The sequence below is a fragment of the Rhodnius prolixus genome, unplaced genomic scaffold (genome assembly GCF_049639745.1).
Source record: "Rhodnius prolixus isolate KJV_2025 unplaced genomic scaffold, Rpr scaffold_14, whole genome shotgun sequence".
Taxonomy (NCBI): Eukaryota; Metazoa; Arthropoda; class Insecta; order Hemiptera; family Reduviidae; genus Rhodnius; species Rhodnius prolixus.
In genome coordinates, this window is record NW_027411594.1 from 10,188,315 (window position 1) to 10,209,376 (window position 21,062).

The following is a 21,062-nucleotide window of genomic DNA, read 5'->3' on the forward strand; positions in this document are numbered from 1 at the left end:
AAATCCAGGCTAAGGTCAATATCTGGGTCAAATAGATGGCACATGATGCTTTATAAAAAAAAGGAAAGTAATCTATGCCCTTAAAGGAAGTAAGCTATATCGTTGATTTGGTCATGCATAATGTAGCATGCATGACGATTGAAGTACAAAACCAATCTGGTAATCAATAACCTTTCATGCTCTACGAATAAAAAAAAAAAAATATTAAAGATAGCCAGCACTGGGGTGGGCGTTATCAAGTTTTCGTATATTAGCCAACCAACTAATGGGGTACTTAAACGGGTAGATTTGTCAAGTAAATAATTGGTCAGTAATAAGAATGCTTTATTTGCAAAAATTTATATCAACAGAAAATTTATTGATCTGCTTTTGTTAATGATTTATCAATGGACAAGTTTTTCTAAGTTAAAAAATATTGTATATCTTAAAAGTTTAAAATTAATAAACTCAATACTTTATTTATTTTAATTATTTGGTGTTCATTAGGAGACCTTCGGCAAATATATTAATAATGCCACTAAGTGAGAGACTACTCTATCGTTTAGTTTTGTTTTCTTTAGTTTCAAAAATAGAATACACAATTTCGTGCATCAAATTCATAAAGCAATTAGTAAATAAAAACTAAAACAAACAAAAATTTCATTTAATTTTTCTATTTACTGTAATAGAAAAATTATCAATAATAAAATGTTACTTAAATAATACAACAAATTTTATAATAAAATTTAAAAGATATACATACATAACAAATTGTGGCTTATTGTTTACTTTCCTATTTAATTACACCCAATAAATAATTTACAATATTTCTATGGTTACATATTGTTTAATTAGTTCTTATTTTTTTTTCTCTTTACTGTATACTCTATTTACAATCCATCAACAGAACAAAATTAAAATAATAATTATAATAATAAAATTGTAAAATATACAAGTTTTACTAAATGACACTTCGTATTCAAGATTTCACAGAGGACGCGACTAATGATGAAAGAAATATTAACGAATGCTCTAAAAGGACCAAAGCATTCTCTAGTAAATAATTCATTTACATAAAAGTTGGGGTAGGGGGAACTTGGCAGCAATAATTTACTAAAATATCTTCTTCCATTGTAAGTAAATTAATGGAATTTCATAATCGATCGTTTATCTGGAATTCAATTAAACTAATTCACTTTTTTCTTCTTTTTTTTTTGTAACGTTTGATTTACCACAATCTATTTGAGCGACTCTCTTTGTTTCTATACATTTCATTTATATAATTATTTAATAACACATTTTTTGAAAATGATTTCATTTCTTATTATTAATTGTCTAGAACAATTTATATTCAATTTACGCTGGCAGAGGAAGCTTCACTGCTGTGGCTGGATTCCTTTTAAAATATATAACTGCGATGTTCAATCAATCCTTCCTGATGAATGTTCTCCCCCTATTTTAAGAGAACAAGAACAAAAAAAAAGCATTAATCATAAGCAGCAAACAAGGTTCTTAAGTATCTGCCACTAGATGTGAATCAAGTATAAGATAAGAGTCGCTTTAGGGTGTTCACATTTTCAAGCCTCATCCCTTGCTCAAATTTATGTCATAATATCGTGTACATAATTACTAAATCATTAGATATTTTGCTCAATTTCAATTATCAGATTATTCTTCCTAAATCCAAACATTCAACTGACTCTTCATCGCCGGCTAATGTTCCTAAAGAATATCTTTAAAAAGAGAGTCAGTGGAAGGCTGAAGCTGTACATGATGTTCGGCTGGTTTCACCTTTTTCTAGAAAATGAAATCACTGATTTGATTTTTCAATAATTTATGATGTTACTAAAGGCAACTGAGAAATTTAAGCACAGAGAATGCGCATTAATTTCTGACCAATCATCTTGGCCGCCGACAATGCTAACCAGTCAAATTTGGTGCTTTGGAAAGCAGTAATACCAGTTATATAAGATTATCATTAGTTAAGAGGAGCATTGTTTATAGTAAATGTTAATTTAAATTCATGCCATGATTTCCTTGGCGAGAATTCGCACCGAATAGGGAATGCTGTTTAAGGAATAAATGTGTCCATTGGTTACTAATCGCACGTCGAGAACAGAACATATTACAGCACGCTTCGTGCGGAAACAACAATCAAGCCGATCAAGCAATGATGAGGAACATATGTAAATTAAATGTATTTCCTTCTTGGTTATTTAAAAAAGGAAAGTAATATAAATAACTTACGTAATTGTTTTCTTCTCTGTTGTTTTGGGTTCCGGCCTGGCCCTGTTCAATACTTTCAGGAAATCTGATGTTTTAGCCCGCATGCGAGAATGAATATATGCTTTTGAACATTTGATGTGGTAATGCAAGTAATCACGGAACATATGAATCAAATTTATAGTGTTATCTCGGGTATCTCTGCTTGTATGCCTTGGGAATAATACTGAAAAAAAGTAATATTTCTCATTTATTAATAGTATTATAATGTCCTCGTAAGGGAAGTGAAGTGGCTACTTCAACAGGACGTTTTACGTTCCCAGCATTATAACACTCCAGAGATTAGGCTGGTATGAACAGCTACAACAATTTGATCTTAGCCAAAAGGCCGAGAAGCGATACTCTTAGCCGCCATGGTAGTCGAGTGGTAAGAGGAGTATAAATTGTGGTACCGGGTTCGACCGGGGTCTAGGCCTTGGATTTTATTCAATGTTTAATATGAGACCTTTGTCGTAAAGTATGTTTGCTAATCGCCTTCGACCACGACACCTAATTGGTAGTTGTGCATAAAGCCCGCCTGACAAAATAGGCATTACTTTACATTTTCTCCCAAACACTCTGCACAGCCTGAAGAGTAAGTTCAAAAAACTATTGGGCCTGGCGATCTCGTACGCAACCACACTAACACATAGAACATATCCTTGCCCTAAGGCATACCTCCTTGACACATTTAAAGCGAAAGAGGTAGCTCAACCATTGCGTCAAATTATGACCAAAAATAGAATTTCACTTAGAACATCACACCGAAAAAGAAATTAAAATTACAGAGAAGTATGAATTTTCCTTACATATAAGTAAAACTTTATTGTAAATACTTATTTTATAATTTGTATACAATTTTTATTTTACTCCTGATCGTTGGGTGAGAAGAACTTCAGATAATCAAAATGACTCCCGTGTACAATTACCTAATTCCATCTATCAAGTTTCTTCTAGTGTGTTGCGTGACAGTAATTTCGGTAGTAATTCTACACTGATGATAAAACTTTCCAAATAAATACCAAAATATTTTAAAATATAATGGTTTAAAATAATTTAGTTAATCAAAGTGTCACTTACCAAAGGTAACATAACCAATATTTTCACCAACTCTAGCATCGGTATTATGTAATTCCAAAGGTGGCTCTTTGTGGCTGAACAACACTTGAGGCGCCGTATGACTTGCACGGCGTCCTTCTTTGAATTCTTGCATAAATACTTTCCCAATCACCACATCATCTTCATCCTTAAATATTGTACTAAATACAACTGTTACACGATCGGATTTTGCTTCTACATACCTGGTGAAAAAACTTTTTATCTGTACGAAATTTTATACACAATACACATTATCAGATATTATATTAAACGACAATAAACATATATTTATTATTAAACACATTTAACTATAAAAAACGGCTTTAGGCGAATATTGCTCTTCACCAAAACAGACCTCTTTAAGAATCAACTTCCCTGGGTTGGAAGAAGCGAAAAATGGCAGTCTTGATGTTCTGGCGTACAATGTTCTATTCTAGAGTATTATACACGATAATTTTTCTTGTTTCCAAGATGTAATTTGGTGAAGAAGCGGAAATTCATCAAATCGGTTGATGTCTTCCTAATAAAGCTTGCAATCAACACAAGCATCGAATAATAATAATAAGAATGGAGAAAAGCACTGATCACTGTTATGGAGTAAGCACGATCCCGAGAATGCCACAATACAAAGTCCAAATGTCTTGCAGTCTTCTGCATCTCACCTTGGTGTGTGCACAAAAGGAGAGGTCTTTTAGGGAATGGTTACTCTCTGAAACAGTTCTACCATACTCGCCAACATCTCAAGTTGAACCTTTATTGCGAAAACATGAAGGTTAGGTATTTTTGAATATTTAACTACGAGCCATTATTCTGTTGCAACGATCTCTGCACTTCGAGCAGCCTTTCAAAATATCATCTTTATATATACTTTATCATCTCAATTATACCTACCAGTAACTATCAATTAACCGGCTATATATTGGAATTGTAATTTAAGAACTACTAAAATAATGTACTCACATAGTCTCCTCATTTCTGTAGTTAATTACAGCACGTTTATGCCCTTCTTCACCTCGTTCTTGAAAATCGAAATATTTTTCAAATACAGAAGCAAAACAGTTTCTTTTCAAAAGACCTATTTTTTTAACTATTTCCTCCCAATCAGTAGGTACTTTCTCCAAATCTACTAAAACTGACACATTGTATCCTAAAACAAAGTTTACATGTTACTTTTTCGACTATTATTTTATCTGAAAAAAAGAGCTATTTTAAACCAAAGGATTTAATATATAGGAATATAATTTAAATTTAACAAAATTAAATTAACTTTTATTTAATTGTTCTACTTTCAACATACCATCTTCCGGTTCTGTCAAGTAAGGCCCGTATTCCCTCTTAAGGAGTTCATCAGCACCATGTTCCTGCAGTTGCTTGTAAAACTTCAACGATATGCTTGTCTGAAATAAGAAATCAACTCTCAACATGAATGATAAACGTAAATATAACGAAATCTGGTTTATTAGCTAACAACTTACACATTACATTTTCTTATTTTACCAAATCTTTAAAAAAAGCAAAATTTCTGAGACTCTCGAAAAATGAAAAATACATGTTATACTTCTGATGATTTCTTTCAAGTAGGCGTTGAATCAAAAACTTATCCTTCTTATCTTAGTATTATGTAAGAGGTAAACAATGACACCTATCTTATGGAAAAAAGCCTACTTCATAAGTATTAGCGCAAGGCCGGCCTCCTTTGGCCACTCCCTCCGAATTTAACTAAATATTCATTAGATTCTTGCTTCTTATTTCTAAAATACCAATTTAGTTCTTATAAGGTTTATATAAGTTTGCTCTTGTAATTTATTAACACAAAGTTACGGACAAAGTGGACAGTCGTTTATCTGGCCACATAGATTTCTACATAACCTGTCTTAAATCACTTCTTTTCTTCATTTTAATTATAAATTAATACTATTTCCTGCAATTCATAAATTTTTAATTCTCAGTTGTAGGAAACAACCATGATCAATTACCACAATTTTCGAATTAGCAGTTACCGCTATAGTGTGACACCGCACCCAACACAAATGGGTGCGGTAGTAAGTAAATATAACAGAAACCTACCCTAACTTTGTTCTTATCACCTCCGACATTGGAAATATGAAATAAAACGCCATCAAAGTCTGCTATAGTGATATCAATAGATTCAGGCTTATGACTGAAACAAAAAAAATTATATATAGTACGCTTAGGTTTAATGTTTAATACAATAATAATTAAACATTTTAACCTAATTCTGAAATGCTGAACTTAGTTCTTCAATAACTACTCAGAATCATGGAATATCCATAAAGAAAAGTAATGTTAAACCAGGTTATATCATGTCTCTAAGAAAAATAGTATTTTTACTTACCCAGCAAGGGCATTTTTAAATTTAACAGTGAGAGTATCTTCCACTATTCTATTATTGATCTCCAACAAGATCATAGTGTTATAAATGTTAAACTTTCAAAGAAACATTAACTTCACAACAAACCGTTCCGCTTTAGCCTTCCTCCAACTATGGACGAACGGTTCGGGCACAGCACTCCCTGAGAGCCGGATATTGCTCATAACTTATCTATAAAATTATTCCATTTTTGCTTTATTAAAAACTAAAGCAATAAATATTTCTTAAAGTTTTTAATTGTAAAAGTTTTAATATTGTAAAAAACAAAATAAAATATATCCTACTTGAATGTGAAACTAATTAAATTTTAACAAATAAATAAAATACAAAAATTGATTGAAATGAATAATTCGGTCTAACTTTAAAAATCCTATTTATTTATCTATTATTTATTTCTATTTTTCGACTTTCATAATTTTATGTTTTCAAGTTTTTTTTATTCTTATCAGTATGCATATAACCTTCTTAAGGTTTCTTGTATCAAAAAAGTATTATTGTTTGTTGTTTAGGCAATTAGACATAGTCCAAGTAACTTACTAAATATTTCTCCTAACATGGCCTTTTTAGAGGTACTACGATTGTTCAAATTTTTTACGTCGTTTTTTAAAAATGTATTTTTTTTGTGCAGCAAAAAATTCAAGCACCTTTGCAATTAAACTTACCAAATGATCATTCAGATCAGCACCGTTTAGTACTTACCATAAGTAATAAAGAAAAATTCTACTAAAACTAGCTGTGAAACTTGGTTTGCTAGATATTAGATCTAACCAAAATGTGAAGTGATTGTTTACTTAGAAATCAACCCATAAACAATTGCCTTATCGGACAGATTTAATCAAAATATTTGCTACATTAACTACCTTAATAAATCTTATAAGTTATTGAAACTAAAAGAATAAACTGGGAAATAGTGGCAATAAATGTCTCGTAACATTTTTATATTACTTTCGCCCAATAGGAATAAATGTAATTTTTATGGAAAGATTTTTACAATTCTGTAATATATAATAACATAGTTGTAATATATTTCAGCGAAGGCGATTTAATTTCTTTGATTTAAAAACTGATGCAGATGGAGGCAAGATAGCTGATGCAGTGGGTGTAAGTATAAGTTCAATTATGCTTCACACAAATACTGGAATGGTTGGTGTGGTCTGTGATAAACATTTATTTTTGGATCAAGGAAATTTATTATTTTTATATCTACCTCCCTCGGCTTATGAATTGGCTATGTTAATTGGTTCTCAACAAAATCTTTAGCAGATTCTCTTATAGAAGTCGATTATTGGGAAAACTTCTCTTACAAAGTTATGACATGTTGGGAAATAGTCTTGCTAGTCGCTGAAGATCGAACTAAAGTTATACTGATTTTCAAAAAGGCTTTATTTACAAGTAACTACGTGTCCATTATGTAATTAACATTAATAAGAAGATTTTTGGAAAATTTAAAATTTTTTGGAAAAACTGTGATTTGTTTTAGTATGAGCATGCTTACCAGATAAGTTATCTGTGCATAGTCTTTCGCTCCATTTCTACCGTAATGTGAAGAAATAAATTACATCCCCAGAATTTACTAGGTTCCATATTTTTTAAGTTCTTATAAGAATCTATTTTACTCTGCGGCTGCAGAAAAAATTAATATTTAGCAACAATGTTGTGAATTTGTAAGAACGAATTTTTATTTTACTCCCTTGCCACGTAAAATACCTATACACTGTTTATTCCATAAATATTGCATTATATCATATTTCTTAATTATTTAATTTGTTTGTTTTTAGGAAGCTCGAGTTTCAACCTGCAGTAGTGGTTACGGTCTACTAATATTAGGAGATTCCTCAGGAAATATTCATATTGTGAACAAAGCCTTTGAAATTAGAACATTCCATGCCTACCAACTAAATATTACTCTTGTGCAACAAAGTAGACAATCTCCTTATTTAGTTACTATTGGTGTAGGTATTTGTTTTCTTAAAATTCCTTAAAACACGTTTTTCTTTGAGAACTAAAAAAAAACTTTAACACAGGACCCTATCACATGAAGTAAAAACTGGAAAATTAGTTTAAAAATAGTTTTTAACATTTTAAAACACTGTATCGCAGTTGGATTATTATTTTAATTATGATGGGTTTCACCATCTACCCTGCCGCTAGCACCAATCCCAACTGTATTGTGTGCAAACCTATCACCAGTGCCCTCAATGAGTTTTATTCTTAATAAAATGAATCATTATTCATTATTATTTGAATCATTATTTGGTTCATTCATGTTTTCCCTGTGCTCATTATCATATCATAACTTTTCTTATTAAATTCAGTCAAACTGAAGAGAGAAATAGAATCTGCCATGTCGTAGTATTAAGGTTGCACAGTGATTTCAAATTCTGAAACTTTCTCTACACGTGTTCAAATTGTTCATCGGTCACTTGCCCGATGTCTCTGTTCAATGCTGTGCATGCCTAATGATTTATATATCGAATCCTTGTCATAATTCGAGACGAAGATGAAGATTCCATGAAGGTAATGGTGTCCAGTGACGTAATGAAAGTTGGCAACGCTCTTATGTACACAGAAATTATCGCTTTCTTTATTCGTCGACGACATTACAAAGTATTGAATGATCATTTAAAATAGCGAGACCAAGAGTCGAACATGCATCCGTGCTGATAGTAGTAAAATATTTAATAAAATTGTATGTTTTAATTCAGAAAAAAGTAAATGAAAGAAATACATTTGTAATAAATGTGCAGTTTTGCTGCAGATCTTTGTCATGGTCAGCATTAGTAAAGTCTGCATGTTCAACATTTTTTCCTCCGCTATAATTTCAGCTCTTGACAATGTAAATACATTTGGATAGTTTGTCACAATATGTACCATGCCTAAAGTAACCGCTAGAGAGCGAAAATATTTTTTTGTTTTCATCTCATTCGATTCTTTGCAGTTGTATTGACAATAAGTTCAGCAAGAGGTCTTTCTCTTGCCATTCAATTGCTTCTGTTTCTCACTCAGAGGTGCTGAACTCTTTCTAACTATTCGGATGTTCGAACTATTTGGAAAAAAAAAAACTCCAGCTCCCAACCTTACTGTCTCCTAGAGTTCCGAGACATTCGTCTGAATAATACACACCTGTATATATTGGTCCCAAGATATCCTGTTACAGTCATTTTGAGGCTCATTTCCAGTTTTCAATTCGAATTTAAAATACTAGAAAATAAAATATCTCTGCCTAGCTACGAAAAACATAAAGAATGCGCATATTGATAGCGTCCCGTGCTAAAGTTTGATTGGAAAATCGATTGCAAAGTTATTTTCACAATGAAGTTATTTTTACTTGGGCAATCAAGTACTGCTTTTCAAGTTTTTTATTTTATTACAAAAGGAAGATGAATGCGGAATCAATCCAATAATCAAAGTTTGGCATGTGGAGAAGGTAGATAAGAATGGCTCTCCAGTATGTCTGAGGATCAGTCGAGCTTCACTGCCAAATAAGGCGGTAATACCTTCTTGTGTAGCGGTAACTGATAATCTATCTATGATGGCTGTTGGTTTTACCGATGGCTCGGTCTTACTATATCGAGGTAGCAAAATTATTACAGAACAAATTCGATGTGTTAATTTTAGTTGATTAAGTTTTGTTTTTGTTTGTTTGTTTTTTTAAGGCGATGTTAAAAGAGAAAGGACAAGTAAGCAGAGACTTTTAAAAGATGAACTGTCATGCATAACTGGAGTGGCATTTCATATATCAGGAAAAGTTACTACGTTGTACGTAGCCACTGTTAATTCTATTGAAATGTATGATGTTACCCACAAAGATAAAGAGAAACGAGTAAGTATTATAAATGGTTAAAAAGCGAAAACAAATTTAAAAAAAGAGTTATAAAATGAAGTTTAGTGGGAAAATGTTTAAATTAAGTTACGGGATAGAACCTGTGAGTGCACAGTCAGTGTGCTGTTTAAAACAAAATTATTGGAGCCATTTCTAGACAATTACAAAAAAGTGAAAAAAACTGTCGTCGAAATTTACGCTTCCTAATGAGAAATCTTGTTCATCAAGTTACTATCTTGGTAGAACTTAAATATATCACAAAGTTGGAGCTTCTTGCATTGTTTTCTAGAGAAAGTAAACATATAACTGTTGTTTTCGCAGATTAATTGTACTTCAATACTTTGTAAAACAAATTATCAGACGACGGTATCAAGAAAGTACTTGTAGATCACAATGGTTTCAAGCTTGGAACAATTTTCTTCTAATTTGCCAATCTCATGAAGGCCGCTAAATTTTTTCTTTGATTACAGACCACACTGGAAGACACAGCTGGATGCCCTTTAAGGTGCTCCGTACTTGCAGAAGGCGAACAAGACAATCACTTCTTTGTAGCCAGAAATAATGTGAGTAGTGAATAGATACTTATATCTGCTATAGTCATTCACATAGAACACTTCCAATGTAAATTAAGTCTAAATAGGTAAAGTTATGTAAATGTATATAAATTAATTGTATAGGCAGTATTTTGCTATACAAATGGAGTTCGAGGTCCTTGCTACGCCCTTGGTGGAGATAAAATACAATTAGAATGGTTTAGGAATTATTTAGTAATTATTGCCAAAGAAACTAAACCAACTCCAAGAATTATGTCTAATGATTCTTCGGTTAGGTAAGGATTTCTTTTAAATTTATAGCTAAGCTTTTATTTTTAAAAAATATATTGATAATTTAATTTTTGATATTTTTTTTTTCTGTTTAAGGGATTCTAACAAGGATATTTACACATTAACGATATTAGATTCGCGTAATAATATTACTGTATTCAGTTCACCAATTGAAGATCCTTCTGCAGTGCTTGTAGAGTGGGGTTCATTGTATATTTTGTCGTCCAGCAATAAATTATCTCTAGTAGCCGAGAAAGATTTACAATCTAAACTTGCCCTATTATTTAAAAAAAATTTATATGATGTGGCTATTAGGTAAATGTTTATAAAATTTGTTTATAAAAAAAAATTATAAGTTATATTTAAAAAAGTTTATAATATTATTTAATTCGTTTAGAATGGCTAAAAGTCAACAATACGACGCGGACGGACTTACAGAGATATTTAGACAGTATGGCGATCACTTATATAGCAAAGGCGAGCATAAGGGTGCTATTGAACGATATATAAAAACCATTGGCAAACTGGAACCATCATATGTAATTAGAAAAGTAAGTATCATTTCTGTTTTATTTAAGCTTAATCTTTATTTTGTTAAACGTACTCTCATTCTAAGAATCTGCTATATACCATTAAAAAAAACTGTTTACAAACATTGCTTAAAACATTACAAATACATGCACTTGGTTTCTTGCTTTAAGGGCAGAAAACACTTGTATTAAACAGAAACAATATTCGCCCAACAATCTAGTGTGGACACGTAGTTTTTTAATAAAAATGTATCACTCAGCAAGATATAATCTCAATAAACTTCAAATTTTTAGTATCTAGGATCTCAGCAAGTAGAAAATCTGAGCACATATTTGCAAGCTCTGCACAAGGCGGGACTGGCTACCGGAAGACATACAACTTTATTGCTCAATTTTTATACGAAACAAAATAAACCAGAACTTTTAAAAGAATTTATAATGGTAATTTTGTTTTAATTATTATTCTTATAATAGTTTTCACACTCATTGTACTTAATGTTTCTTTTATTTTCTAAATTAACTTAAGGCCAAAGATCGAGAGGTAGATTTTGATGTTGAAGTGGCTATTGATGTGTGCAGACACGTATCAGCAGAAGATGCACTTCTATTAGCTGAAAAGCATGGCCGACATGATTGGTATCTAACTATTCAAATTGAAGATCAAAAAAAATACAAAGAGGCTCTAGATTATATAGCTAAATTGGAATGCGACGAGGTATGGAATTTTTCTTTTTTTAAAAGTAAATAAATTTATAACTCTTCAAGTAACACTACCGCAGAACTTGATCTGGTATTGGTATCTGTATTTAGATGCTGCGCATTGAGTAAAATGTCGCTTTTTTAAACGTCTAATACCATTTCTCGTTACTTCGGACTAGAGACCGAAGATTTTCAATTTAAAGCGCGTCAAATCTAAGAGGAGACAGGGTTATCGTTCCAGATAACCCTGTCTAATGCTGGCAGTGTGCCATAAGAAATTCTTGAAAAGAGAAAATATACGGTTCGCAGCAGCCGCGAAGCCACTCAGCTAATCCTTTCTTCTTCAGCCACCAATCTCTTCAAATTTGGTAATAGGTGGAAGTGAGAGGGTGTTAATTCTGGGATATAGATAAATCGAGCATCTATTTTTGGCAATACGCCACTTCTTATTCTCTGTGACAAATTTGTGCATAAAATCGTTTTGATTTATTTTATTTAATTTTTTTTTTAATACTGCCCAAAAATTTATTTGTTTTTTGTTGTTGTTTCGCATTTGTGTTTGGTCAGCAATTAATTGCATGAATAATTTCTTCTGTAAAATTACAGCATAGCTATATCGCTAAATTCCCCTTACATCGATTGTCCAGTCGATTATCTTCTCGATGTTTTCATCTATGGTTGAAGTTTTGGGCCCATCTTACAAACTTATTTAAGGCTACAAACTCTGAAAATCAAATAATATATATATTCGAATTTCTTTATACTTTGGTTTCTTAGTAATTCATATTTTGAATTTAATTTATTTTTTAATTAATAGGCAGAATTTATGATAAAAAAGTATGGTGTAACTTTATTAGAAAATATTCCCGATGAGACAACTAAATTTCTAATAAAATTATGCACTAATAATTCAAAAAGTGATTTTGATTCTGTAAGTATTCCCTTGTTAATGCAAGTTTAATTTTAAATGACTAAAATTCTATTATAATAAAAAATAATAATCATTTCTATTTCCAGAATTATTTCAACGATTTTTGTAATATTAACAAATCTTGCCCAGAAGATTTTATTCATTATTTTATTAATAATTCAGAAATGTTAATAGAGTTCTTGGAACAGTTAATTCAGGTAACTTGTTTAATTTATATTTTGGTTTATTATTGAACTTTACTCATTGTCTTTTTCCAAGGTGAGTGAGCAAGTATTGACAACTTTTCTTTCAAGTACTGTTTTAATTCCCTCTCAGTATATTTTTAAGTGTCGCTGGAGACATTCGGAAATATCATGTTGTTTGTTTGGTACTTTTCCGTTAGCCGGGCGCAAATGTCGCAAATTTTGAACCAAACGCGAACCAAGTCAACGGAATAAAAGTCGAAAACGTTCAACTATAAACAAATATTAATTAATATTAAGCAAAACAAGTTCAACTATAAACAAATATTAATGAATTGTAAATAAAACAGTTTTACCCAAAACTGTTTTTCGCTTGCGCCCGGCTAACGGAAAAGTACCGTTTGTTTTTATGAAAGATCTTTGAATAACTTTCGGCACTTTCCCTTACCATTTTATTGCGCTGAAGTAAATAATAATTTCAAAACACGTCGTTCAGGATAATAAAAATCTTCGCTAGGGGGTACATAAAACATTTTGATGTTTGGAATGCGCTAACAGAGAGTGTAATGACGAAAAAACTTTTGTGATGAAGAGATCTAAATTCTAACGTTTAAATATGTAGACTGTTTTAATATATTCAAAACAAGCATAAAATACAGCCTCAGAATTATATTGGCTACCGATATGTAGTTTTTGTTTTTTAACATTATGAGCAATTAAGGCATATTTCATTATCCATTTGAATTTAAATGACATAATCTCAGTTTAAATACAAATATGTTATTTAAAAAAACCTTTATAGTACACGTATTTTATACCTTTATTGTTATAGACATCGCCAAAATGGAGTTCACATGTGTATACCACTCTTTTGGAACATTACCTACAAGTATGGATGTTAGAAAACGATGATACATTAAAGAAACAGTACGAACAAAAGATAATGAAAATGTTTGATCCGCCTGAATCTACGTTTGATAATCTTCAGGCTTTAATATTGTGTAAAGCTGCAGATTTTAAACCTGGCATACTGTATCTGTATGATAAAAATAAAATGTAAATTTATTTTTCTAATTTTCCTTTTTGGTCAATTATTGTATTTTTATCAATATTTTAAAATTATTTTCATATTTTACAGGTATCAGGCAATATTAAAATATCATGTAGCACAAAGAGATTACGCTTCAATATTGTGCTGTTGTAGAAGATATGAAAATCAAGATCCTGGACTTTGGGTACAAGCGTTAGTTGCTATTGCACCGCACAATAATTTGCCACAAGATGTGTTAACCACGATTCTTACAAGTATAGGTACTGTATAAATTTTATGATAGTATTTTCAACCTAGACTTCTTAAGGAAATTATAGTCCCAGTTGAACTATTTAGCGAACAGAAAAACAAATTTGCTTTGCTATATCAAAAAAATTAACTTTTCACAATACTACTGTAATTTCTCCGAAGCTGTCTCTGGACTTGAGTGAGTAAGGTAATCCACTCCTGTTACGCATTTTCTGGAGCTTTGTATTTAAAAGATGTTTAATCTAGTAATTTAAGAAAATATCAAGTATTTAGTCTATTTTCTTTGTAATTTACCAGCATTAATACTGAAGGAAGATGATGAACTTGTCAAACACTATGTGTACCTCGATCTGGGACTAAAATTAGGCAAACAAGAGACGAATAGAATTGATTTGTATGGAAAATTAAAAACATATTGCTATTCATAATTAAACTTATTTCTAATTTTAATTTTCTTCTGAAAAACTCACTTTCGAAAATATGTCACGAAATCTGTTACGAATAATTTCTATTAATTTAAGGTAATTAAACGAATAAATTCTATTAATGGGTGGGTAATTACGATTTGATACTTTTTAGAACGAGGCAAACTCCTTTCGCCATTATTGGTAATTGAATGTTTGAGTAACTCGCCAACCATTCAGGCTAGCAACATCAAAGCGTATTTGAAAAAAGTTCTGGAGTCCGAATTGTCTACTATTGAACAACAACAGTCTCTAATTGCGAGATTCACTAAAGAAACGGAAGAACTTCACAGTAATATTGATGACCTTGTGAATAAGTAAATGCATTTTTTTAATTAAAACTGGAATTGTTATTCTTTCATTTTATTTTATTTTAAATATTTGGTATTTATTTTGTTTAGGCCGATTATATTTCAAGGATCCAGATGTAGTATTTGTAAAAATCAACTGGAACTACCCACTGTACATTTTCTTTGCCAGCATTCATTTCATCAACAGTATGTGTTAGATTTGACTATCAGTGTAATAATCAAGTGTGTGTGGTGACTTAAATTTGGATTTTAATGTCTGACGATATTAGCTGCATTTGGGCACTTCGTATTATTAGTATTCTTATTCTTCTTCTTATTATTATTCTTATTGTTATTATTATTAATTAATATTATTATCAGATCTGATGAGAGAATTATTATTGTTTTAGCTGTATTCAAAGCCTTGCTGAAAATGAGAATGAATGCCCACCATGTTTAGACAAAAATAAACAAACTATTGAAGCAATACAGTCTCAGGTAATTCATTATACTGGTACATCTAGGATTTTATTCATGAACCTAAGTTTGGAAAAATGACATTGAAGAATTTACGTGAGATGCAAATTACTGATTGAATACATACGAGGTGTGTTCAAAAAGTAACGGGAATTTTCGTTTTTTGAAAAAAATATTTATTTATTCATCTACATTAATATTGTCGCCTTCAAAGTAGTCCCCTTCGCATACAATACACTTGTGCCAGCGCTTTTTCCAATCCTCGAAACACTTCTGAAACTCGATCTTTGTGATAGCTTTCAGCTCTTTCAGCGATTCGCTTTTAATGTCATCTATGCTTGTAAAACGACGGCCTTTTAATGTTCTCTTTATGTTTGGAAATAGAAAAAAGTCACATGGAGCCATGTCTGGCGAATATGGAGGCTGGGGCATCGTTAAAGTTTTGTTTTTGGCCAAAAATTCACGAACAAGCAATGAAGTGTGAGCAGGTGCATTATCGTGGTGCAAAATCCATGAATTGTTTTGCCACAAATCCGGGCGTTTTTTTCGGATTGCTTCACGCAAACGGCGTTGAACTTGTAGGTAGTACTCCTTATTGATTGTTTGACCTTGTGGCAAGAATTCATGATGCACTATGCCATTAAAATCGAAGAACACAGTGAGCATAACCTTCACATTCGACCGCACTTGTCGAGCCTTTTTCGGTCTTGGCGATCCAGAATGCCTCCACTAGGACGATTGAGCCTTAGTTTAATCATATCCGTAAACCCATGTTTCGTCACCTGTTATAACACGTTTCAGTAGATCCGCATCGTTGTCGACTTCATTGAGTGACTCTTGAGCAACTTCCATTCTCCGCTGTTTTTGTTCGAAATTCAACAATTTTGGAACAAATTTTGCTGCCACACGTTTCATACCCAAAACATCTGAAAAAATTTCATGGCATGAGCCAATTGATATGGCAACATCATCAGCGACTTCTCTGATTGTGATTCGGCGATCGTTCATAACCATTTCTTTCACTTTTTTCACGTTTTCATCGGTTGTTGATGTGCTTGGACGTCCAGGTCGTTCGTCATCTTCAACGTTTTCGCGGCCATCTTGGAAACGCTTATACCACTCGTAAATCCTTGTTTTACTCATAGCAGACTCACCATATGCCTTTATTAACATTTCACACTCTTTATTTCATTTTTTACGCAAAATTTAATACAAATTCTTTGATCCATTTTTTTTAACAAACAAAAATCGCCAAGCTCGAAAAACACGTCTAACCTTAACGGCTGCCACTTAAGAAGAAAACAATGAATATTACTGAAAATTTTATCGTACTTCAGGGGCATGTGTACCAACATAATAAAAAAAAAAATTTTACAATCAGACTCTCCAAACCCGCGAAATTTAAAAATTCCCGTTACTTTTTGAACACACCTCGTATACAAAGTGAACTAGCCACTTACTCTGGGTTTCTTTGCTGAGGGAATTTCTCAGCCAGATGCTTAGATTTAGCGGATCATTAAAATTCTAACTATTCAACTTGCACACTACTCACAACTGCATTCTATTACAAACACACTCGAGCACGTCTTAAACCTGTAAGTGAAAGTGTTAAGATAATTCTTCAGAGATGTTGGCTTGTCTTTCTGTATTCCACTTAACAGCACTAAATACTGACAGTTTTACGAGTAAAACTTACACAGTTTGTAAAGTTTGTTAAAATGTTAAGTTTGGGTTTATTGAACTTACTCATCTAACTGTAACTTACATTCATTCGCATTTCCCCGATATACTCTACTGACGCCTACACTACATTACATGAACAAACTTTGCTATAATAAGAGCTACATCAGATCTTTAGGCATTTAAAAAAAAGTATATTTCGGTCTGTTTGTTGGATGTAGGCTAGAATGACTTGCTTCTCTTGTCAGTGCATTAAGTCATTAGGGTACTGTCGGCCCTGATTTGTGTTTTCTTTCATTTATATTTTGTTATTGAATGTTTTTTTGTAATCTGATTTTAGGAAGAAAACAACGATCTTCATGAAATGTTTCACAGACAGTTGGAACGTGCTGAGGATGGATTTTCATTAGTAACTGATTATCTCGGTCGAGGGGTCTTTACAAAATTAACCAACTATACTGAAGTTGCTCTTAGTAAGTAATTAATATTTATGCTAATACGATAGACTATCTGGGATCAATGAAACTCTCTGATTGGTGTTAAACTACATGAAATACAAGAGATAGAGACAACGAAAGGGAGAGGCCTTGAGCTATTAATTTTTTATTTTTTAAAATGATTTAAGGCGCGTCAACATCTGAGGTTATTGGGGCCGGGAGCTTTATTCAATGCACTGCCGGCCTCCGGGCAGTGATATCTTGTTGCGGACAACACTGTCCATACCGGAGAGTGAGCTGTGAGAAGCTCCTAGGACCTATCTTTCGATTAATTCAAGATTACTCTGCCTAGCGATATATTTAACTTTTGTTAGCAGAGTGTGCCCCAGGAATCTACATTCAATCGTCTGACTTGTTCAAATAGCTTTAATGCTACGTGTTCTCTCCTTATTTTAATCAGATCTGATGAAATGTGCAACACCTTCGCAAGAAAAGATTTAGCAACCCAGTTAGTGAGAAGCTTAATGTAAGGATTAAATTATAAAGAGCTCAGTAAACTGAAGAAAAGATAAGAGAAGAAAAAAGTATCATAGAACTTGATTATCACTGCGAATACTAGTGTGGGAAAAGACAAGACTTCAGTACTTAGGACTTCCCAAAAAAGCTGCAACCCCTACATCCAGAGGAGATTTAGAAGTTCCAGGAATGTGAGAGGGGAAATCCTGGGTAGAACATTTTTCTGATCCTAATAATCCTAATAGATAAAGCTTGGAAGGTTGCAGCCTCATGTTTATATAATGATGAGCACACTAGACATCTTTTGACAAAACTACAATTACCTTGTTAATATTAAATAAATATTTTAAATAGGAAATCACAGGATTGCTTAAAATAGTAGTAGTTTTTTGCCTCCTTACTTTTTATTTCAATAATTTTGTTTATCACTTTTAGGAGCTGCAGCAATAAAAACAAAAATGAGTCACACGGCAAAGTCGAATGTAGCTTCAAGCAATACACAGTTTCCAGTTTATGATAAGCAAGAAGGTCAGTTGTCAGTTTTATTATTATACTCTTCTTTTACATAAAATTTAGCGTCACATCTAATTAGGAAATGTTTGCGTTAGTAAGAATCAAATATATTTTGCAAGTTAGTTGGTTTTAAAGTCTCCAGAATTGTAATAAAAGAGAGTCAGTAAGTATTTCGCACCAGATTGACGTTAAAAATACCAACACTGTTTCAGAAGCTTAATTTAAGGAAATTGTAAATAAGAATTACAATATCAGCACAAGTGAATGTGTAAAAGTATTACACTACTTTTTTGTTTTGTTTTTGCAGTTGTTTCCAATCATACTCGAGGCAAATATAGTAAATATCGTGCAGATAGAGATTTGATAGAATCAAATATTAGCCATTCTACATCTCAAATGGTAGCCGAAGTAAGCCCAGCAGTATCGGACAGGATATCCGCTTCAATCCACAGAGAACAGCAACAGAGCATTTCAACGAATCCTTTCGGCGAGGACGATGAAGATGAGAGCACTGTGATCGCGTGCACTACTGAATCTACCAATCCTTTTGGAGACGATTATGACGAGGAAGAAGAAGAAGAAGAAGAAAATGCAGACGATTATGATAAAAATCTCAATCCTTTTGCGTAAAATGCAATTTTTCTGATTTTACATATTTGTGTTTTCAAAGTGGAAACTATTAATTATATCCCTAATTCACACCTCCTAGCGCAGAGTAATGTAAATATGATTCTTATTAATGTTCAGTATACAAATTTTATGAGCTGTATGAAATACGACATAACTTACGCTTGTTTGTGTATGGAATTATTATATTTATAAATATATAACATTCGAATGTATTTTTTCTTTTTTTAAGTTTAAATTTTTGTTATTTTTGGTTAACACTTCTTCATTAGAACGGTTCTAATGAGACCTTTTATCCGTTATCCGGATATCTTGTTCGCGACGAAATTTCGAGATTCCTCACAACTCTAGAGTTGAGTATCTAGATACTTTAATATTAGCAATTTCAAAGACTATATTCGCACTCCCAGAAGTGGCATTATCTTAAAACTTGGAAATTTAACAACTTATTAATTGTCGTTAATGCTACTATTACAGATGTTCATTAGAGATAGCTCAACATAGTTTCACTAGGGCAACACTTTGTTGTAAGACGCTTAATCTTCCCCTTTCCTTTATCGAATTTTCCTGAATTTTCTTCTTTTTTTTTTTAATTAAAGTTGTATATCAGAACGCTACCAATCGGTTACCATGTTTGTGGAAAATTAGCGATTTTTGTGCTAATGTCAAAAAACTGTACATTTCCAGCTAACTGCTTTTATTTTGCTCAGATAACTTACGAGGGTCGTTTGAAAAGTCCGTGCAAAGTCAGAGAGATAGCACTACTGGCGCGTATCGAGGTTATGTTTAGTTAGTAGCATCTCTTGGAAGAACACACACCAAGTTTCAGCCAGATCGGTCTATTTCTTTGTGTTTGGCATTCGTTTGAATCGAGGAAATCAAATGATTTTCAAAAAATGGACGAAAAAGAATTTCGTGTGTTGATTAAACACTACTTTATGAAAGGCAAAACGCCTCAGGAGACTAAAGAGAAGCTTGATAAACATTGTGGTGACTCTGCACCTTCGATTAGAACAGTTTATAAGTGGTTTCAAAATTTTCGGAGTGGCCATATGGGCACAAGTGACGCTGAACGTTCTGGACGCCCTGTTGAGGTTACTGCTCCAGAAATCATTGATAAAATCCATGATATGGTGATGGATGACAGAAGAGTGAAGGTGCGTGAGATTGCTAGTGCTGTGGGCATCTCGAATGAACGGGTACATAATATTTTGCATCAACATTTGGACATGACAAAGCTATCCGCAAGATGGGTGCCGCGATTGCTCACGCTTGACCAAAAACGAAATCGTGTGAAGTGTTGTAAGTGTAAGTTAACCGATGAAAACTCAATCCAGAAAATTTGACATGATCGTAATTCTTTCTCTTAATATAAAATTAAATAGAAAAATTATAGTTTTTTTGCAAAGCGATGTTTCTTCAAATTTAATATTAATTTACAGTTTTTTTTTGGGTGCAGCAAATGTAATCACTGCTAAAAATAAAGTTTGAAGAAAATTAGAGGTACTGCGGACTATTAACATCAGTTTTTATTCTGCAAATAGATACATCTATTAGAAATATATTAGAACTTTTGATGTTTTTTGATTTGGTCATCTATTAGACAATTACAAATTGAAAGCCTAATGGCTGAGATTAAGAGGCTGAAGAGAAAAAAAATTATAGGTTGAGTCCCTCTGTTTCAAAAGTTGTATCTATAGAAATATATTAGTTTGTACATAATTTTTTCCAATATACAAAAGGTTTCCTTACAGTGGCTCAAATTTTCATACATTATTCCCACAAAATTGGTTGGGAATTTTACGTTTTGCTCTAAAATATTGTTTGATTTATAAGTTATATAAAGGAGCCTTGAGAAAAGTTTGATTTAATTAGAATACAAGTTCTATTGGTTCACACTTATAAACATGCGAAACATTAATAATGCATTAGAACGGCGCCGATGAAACAGTTCATGTAAAAAATAGATGGTATCAGTTTACTGTTATTTATTGAACTGATAAGAAAACTTCTTAATTCTTCTAGATAGCGATTAGCT

General features: G+C 32.2%; 2 protein-coding genes and 1 pseudogene across 2 annotated transcripts; 1 reads left to right on the plus strand and 2 right to left on the minus strand.

The window, feature by feature from the left end:
• Positions 1–307: 307 nt before the first annotated feature.
• Positions 308–5,881, minus strand: Arpc2 (Actin-related protein 2/3 complex, subunit 2). The gene is made up of 7 exons (XM_074123625.1): positions 5,696–5,881; positions 5,407–5,500; positions 4,637–4,736; positions 4,300–4,486; positions 3,322–3,542; positions 2,227–2,428; positions 308–1,432 (listed from the first exon to the last, which is right to left on the minus strand). The coding sequence occupies exons 1-7, from the start codon at positions 5,767–5,769 to the stop codon at positions 1,405–1,407; spliced, it is 906 nt and encodes a 301-aa protein (XP_073979726.1). The 5' UTR covers positions 5,770–5,881; the 3' UTR covers positions 308–1,404.
• Positions 2,434–2,602, minus strand: LOC141451940 (U2 spliceosomal RNA; annotated as a pseudogene).
• Positions 5,882–6,177: 296 nt separating the features above from the next.
• Vps11 (vacuolar protein sorting 11) lies at positions 6,178–19,239 on the plus strand. Its single transcript, XM_074123603.1, has 21 exons — positions 6,178–6,300; positions 6,764–6,832; positions 7,510–7,683; positions 9,108–9,306; positions 9,388–9,554; positions 10,025–10,117; positions 10,232–10,383; positions 10,475–10,693; positions 10,776–10,929; positions 11,203–11,349; positions 11,435–11,623; positions 12,425–12,538; positions 12,625–12,735; positions 13,553–13,776; positions 13,859–14,031; positions 14,600–14,801; positions 14,886–14,981; positions 15,185–15,272; positions 17,272–17,404; positions 18,320–18,412; positions 18,705–19,239. Exons 1-21 carry the CDS (start codon positions 6,286–6,288, stop codon positions 19,025–19,027), a joined length of 3,135 nt encoding a protein of 1,044 aa, XP_073979704.1. The 5' UTR covers positions 6,178–6,285; the 3' UTR covers positions 19,028–19,239.
• Positions 19,240–21,062: the final 1,823 nt, after the last annotated feature.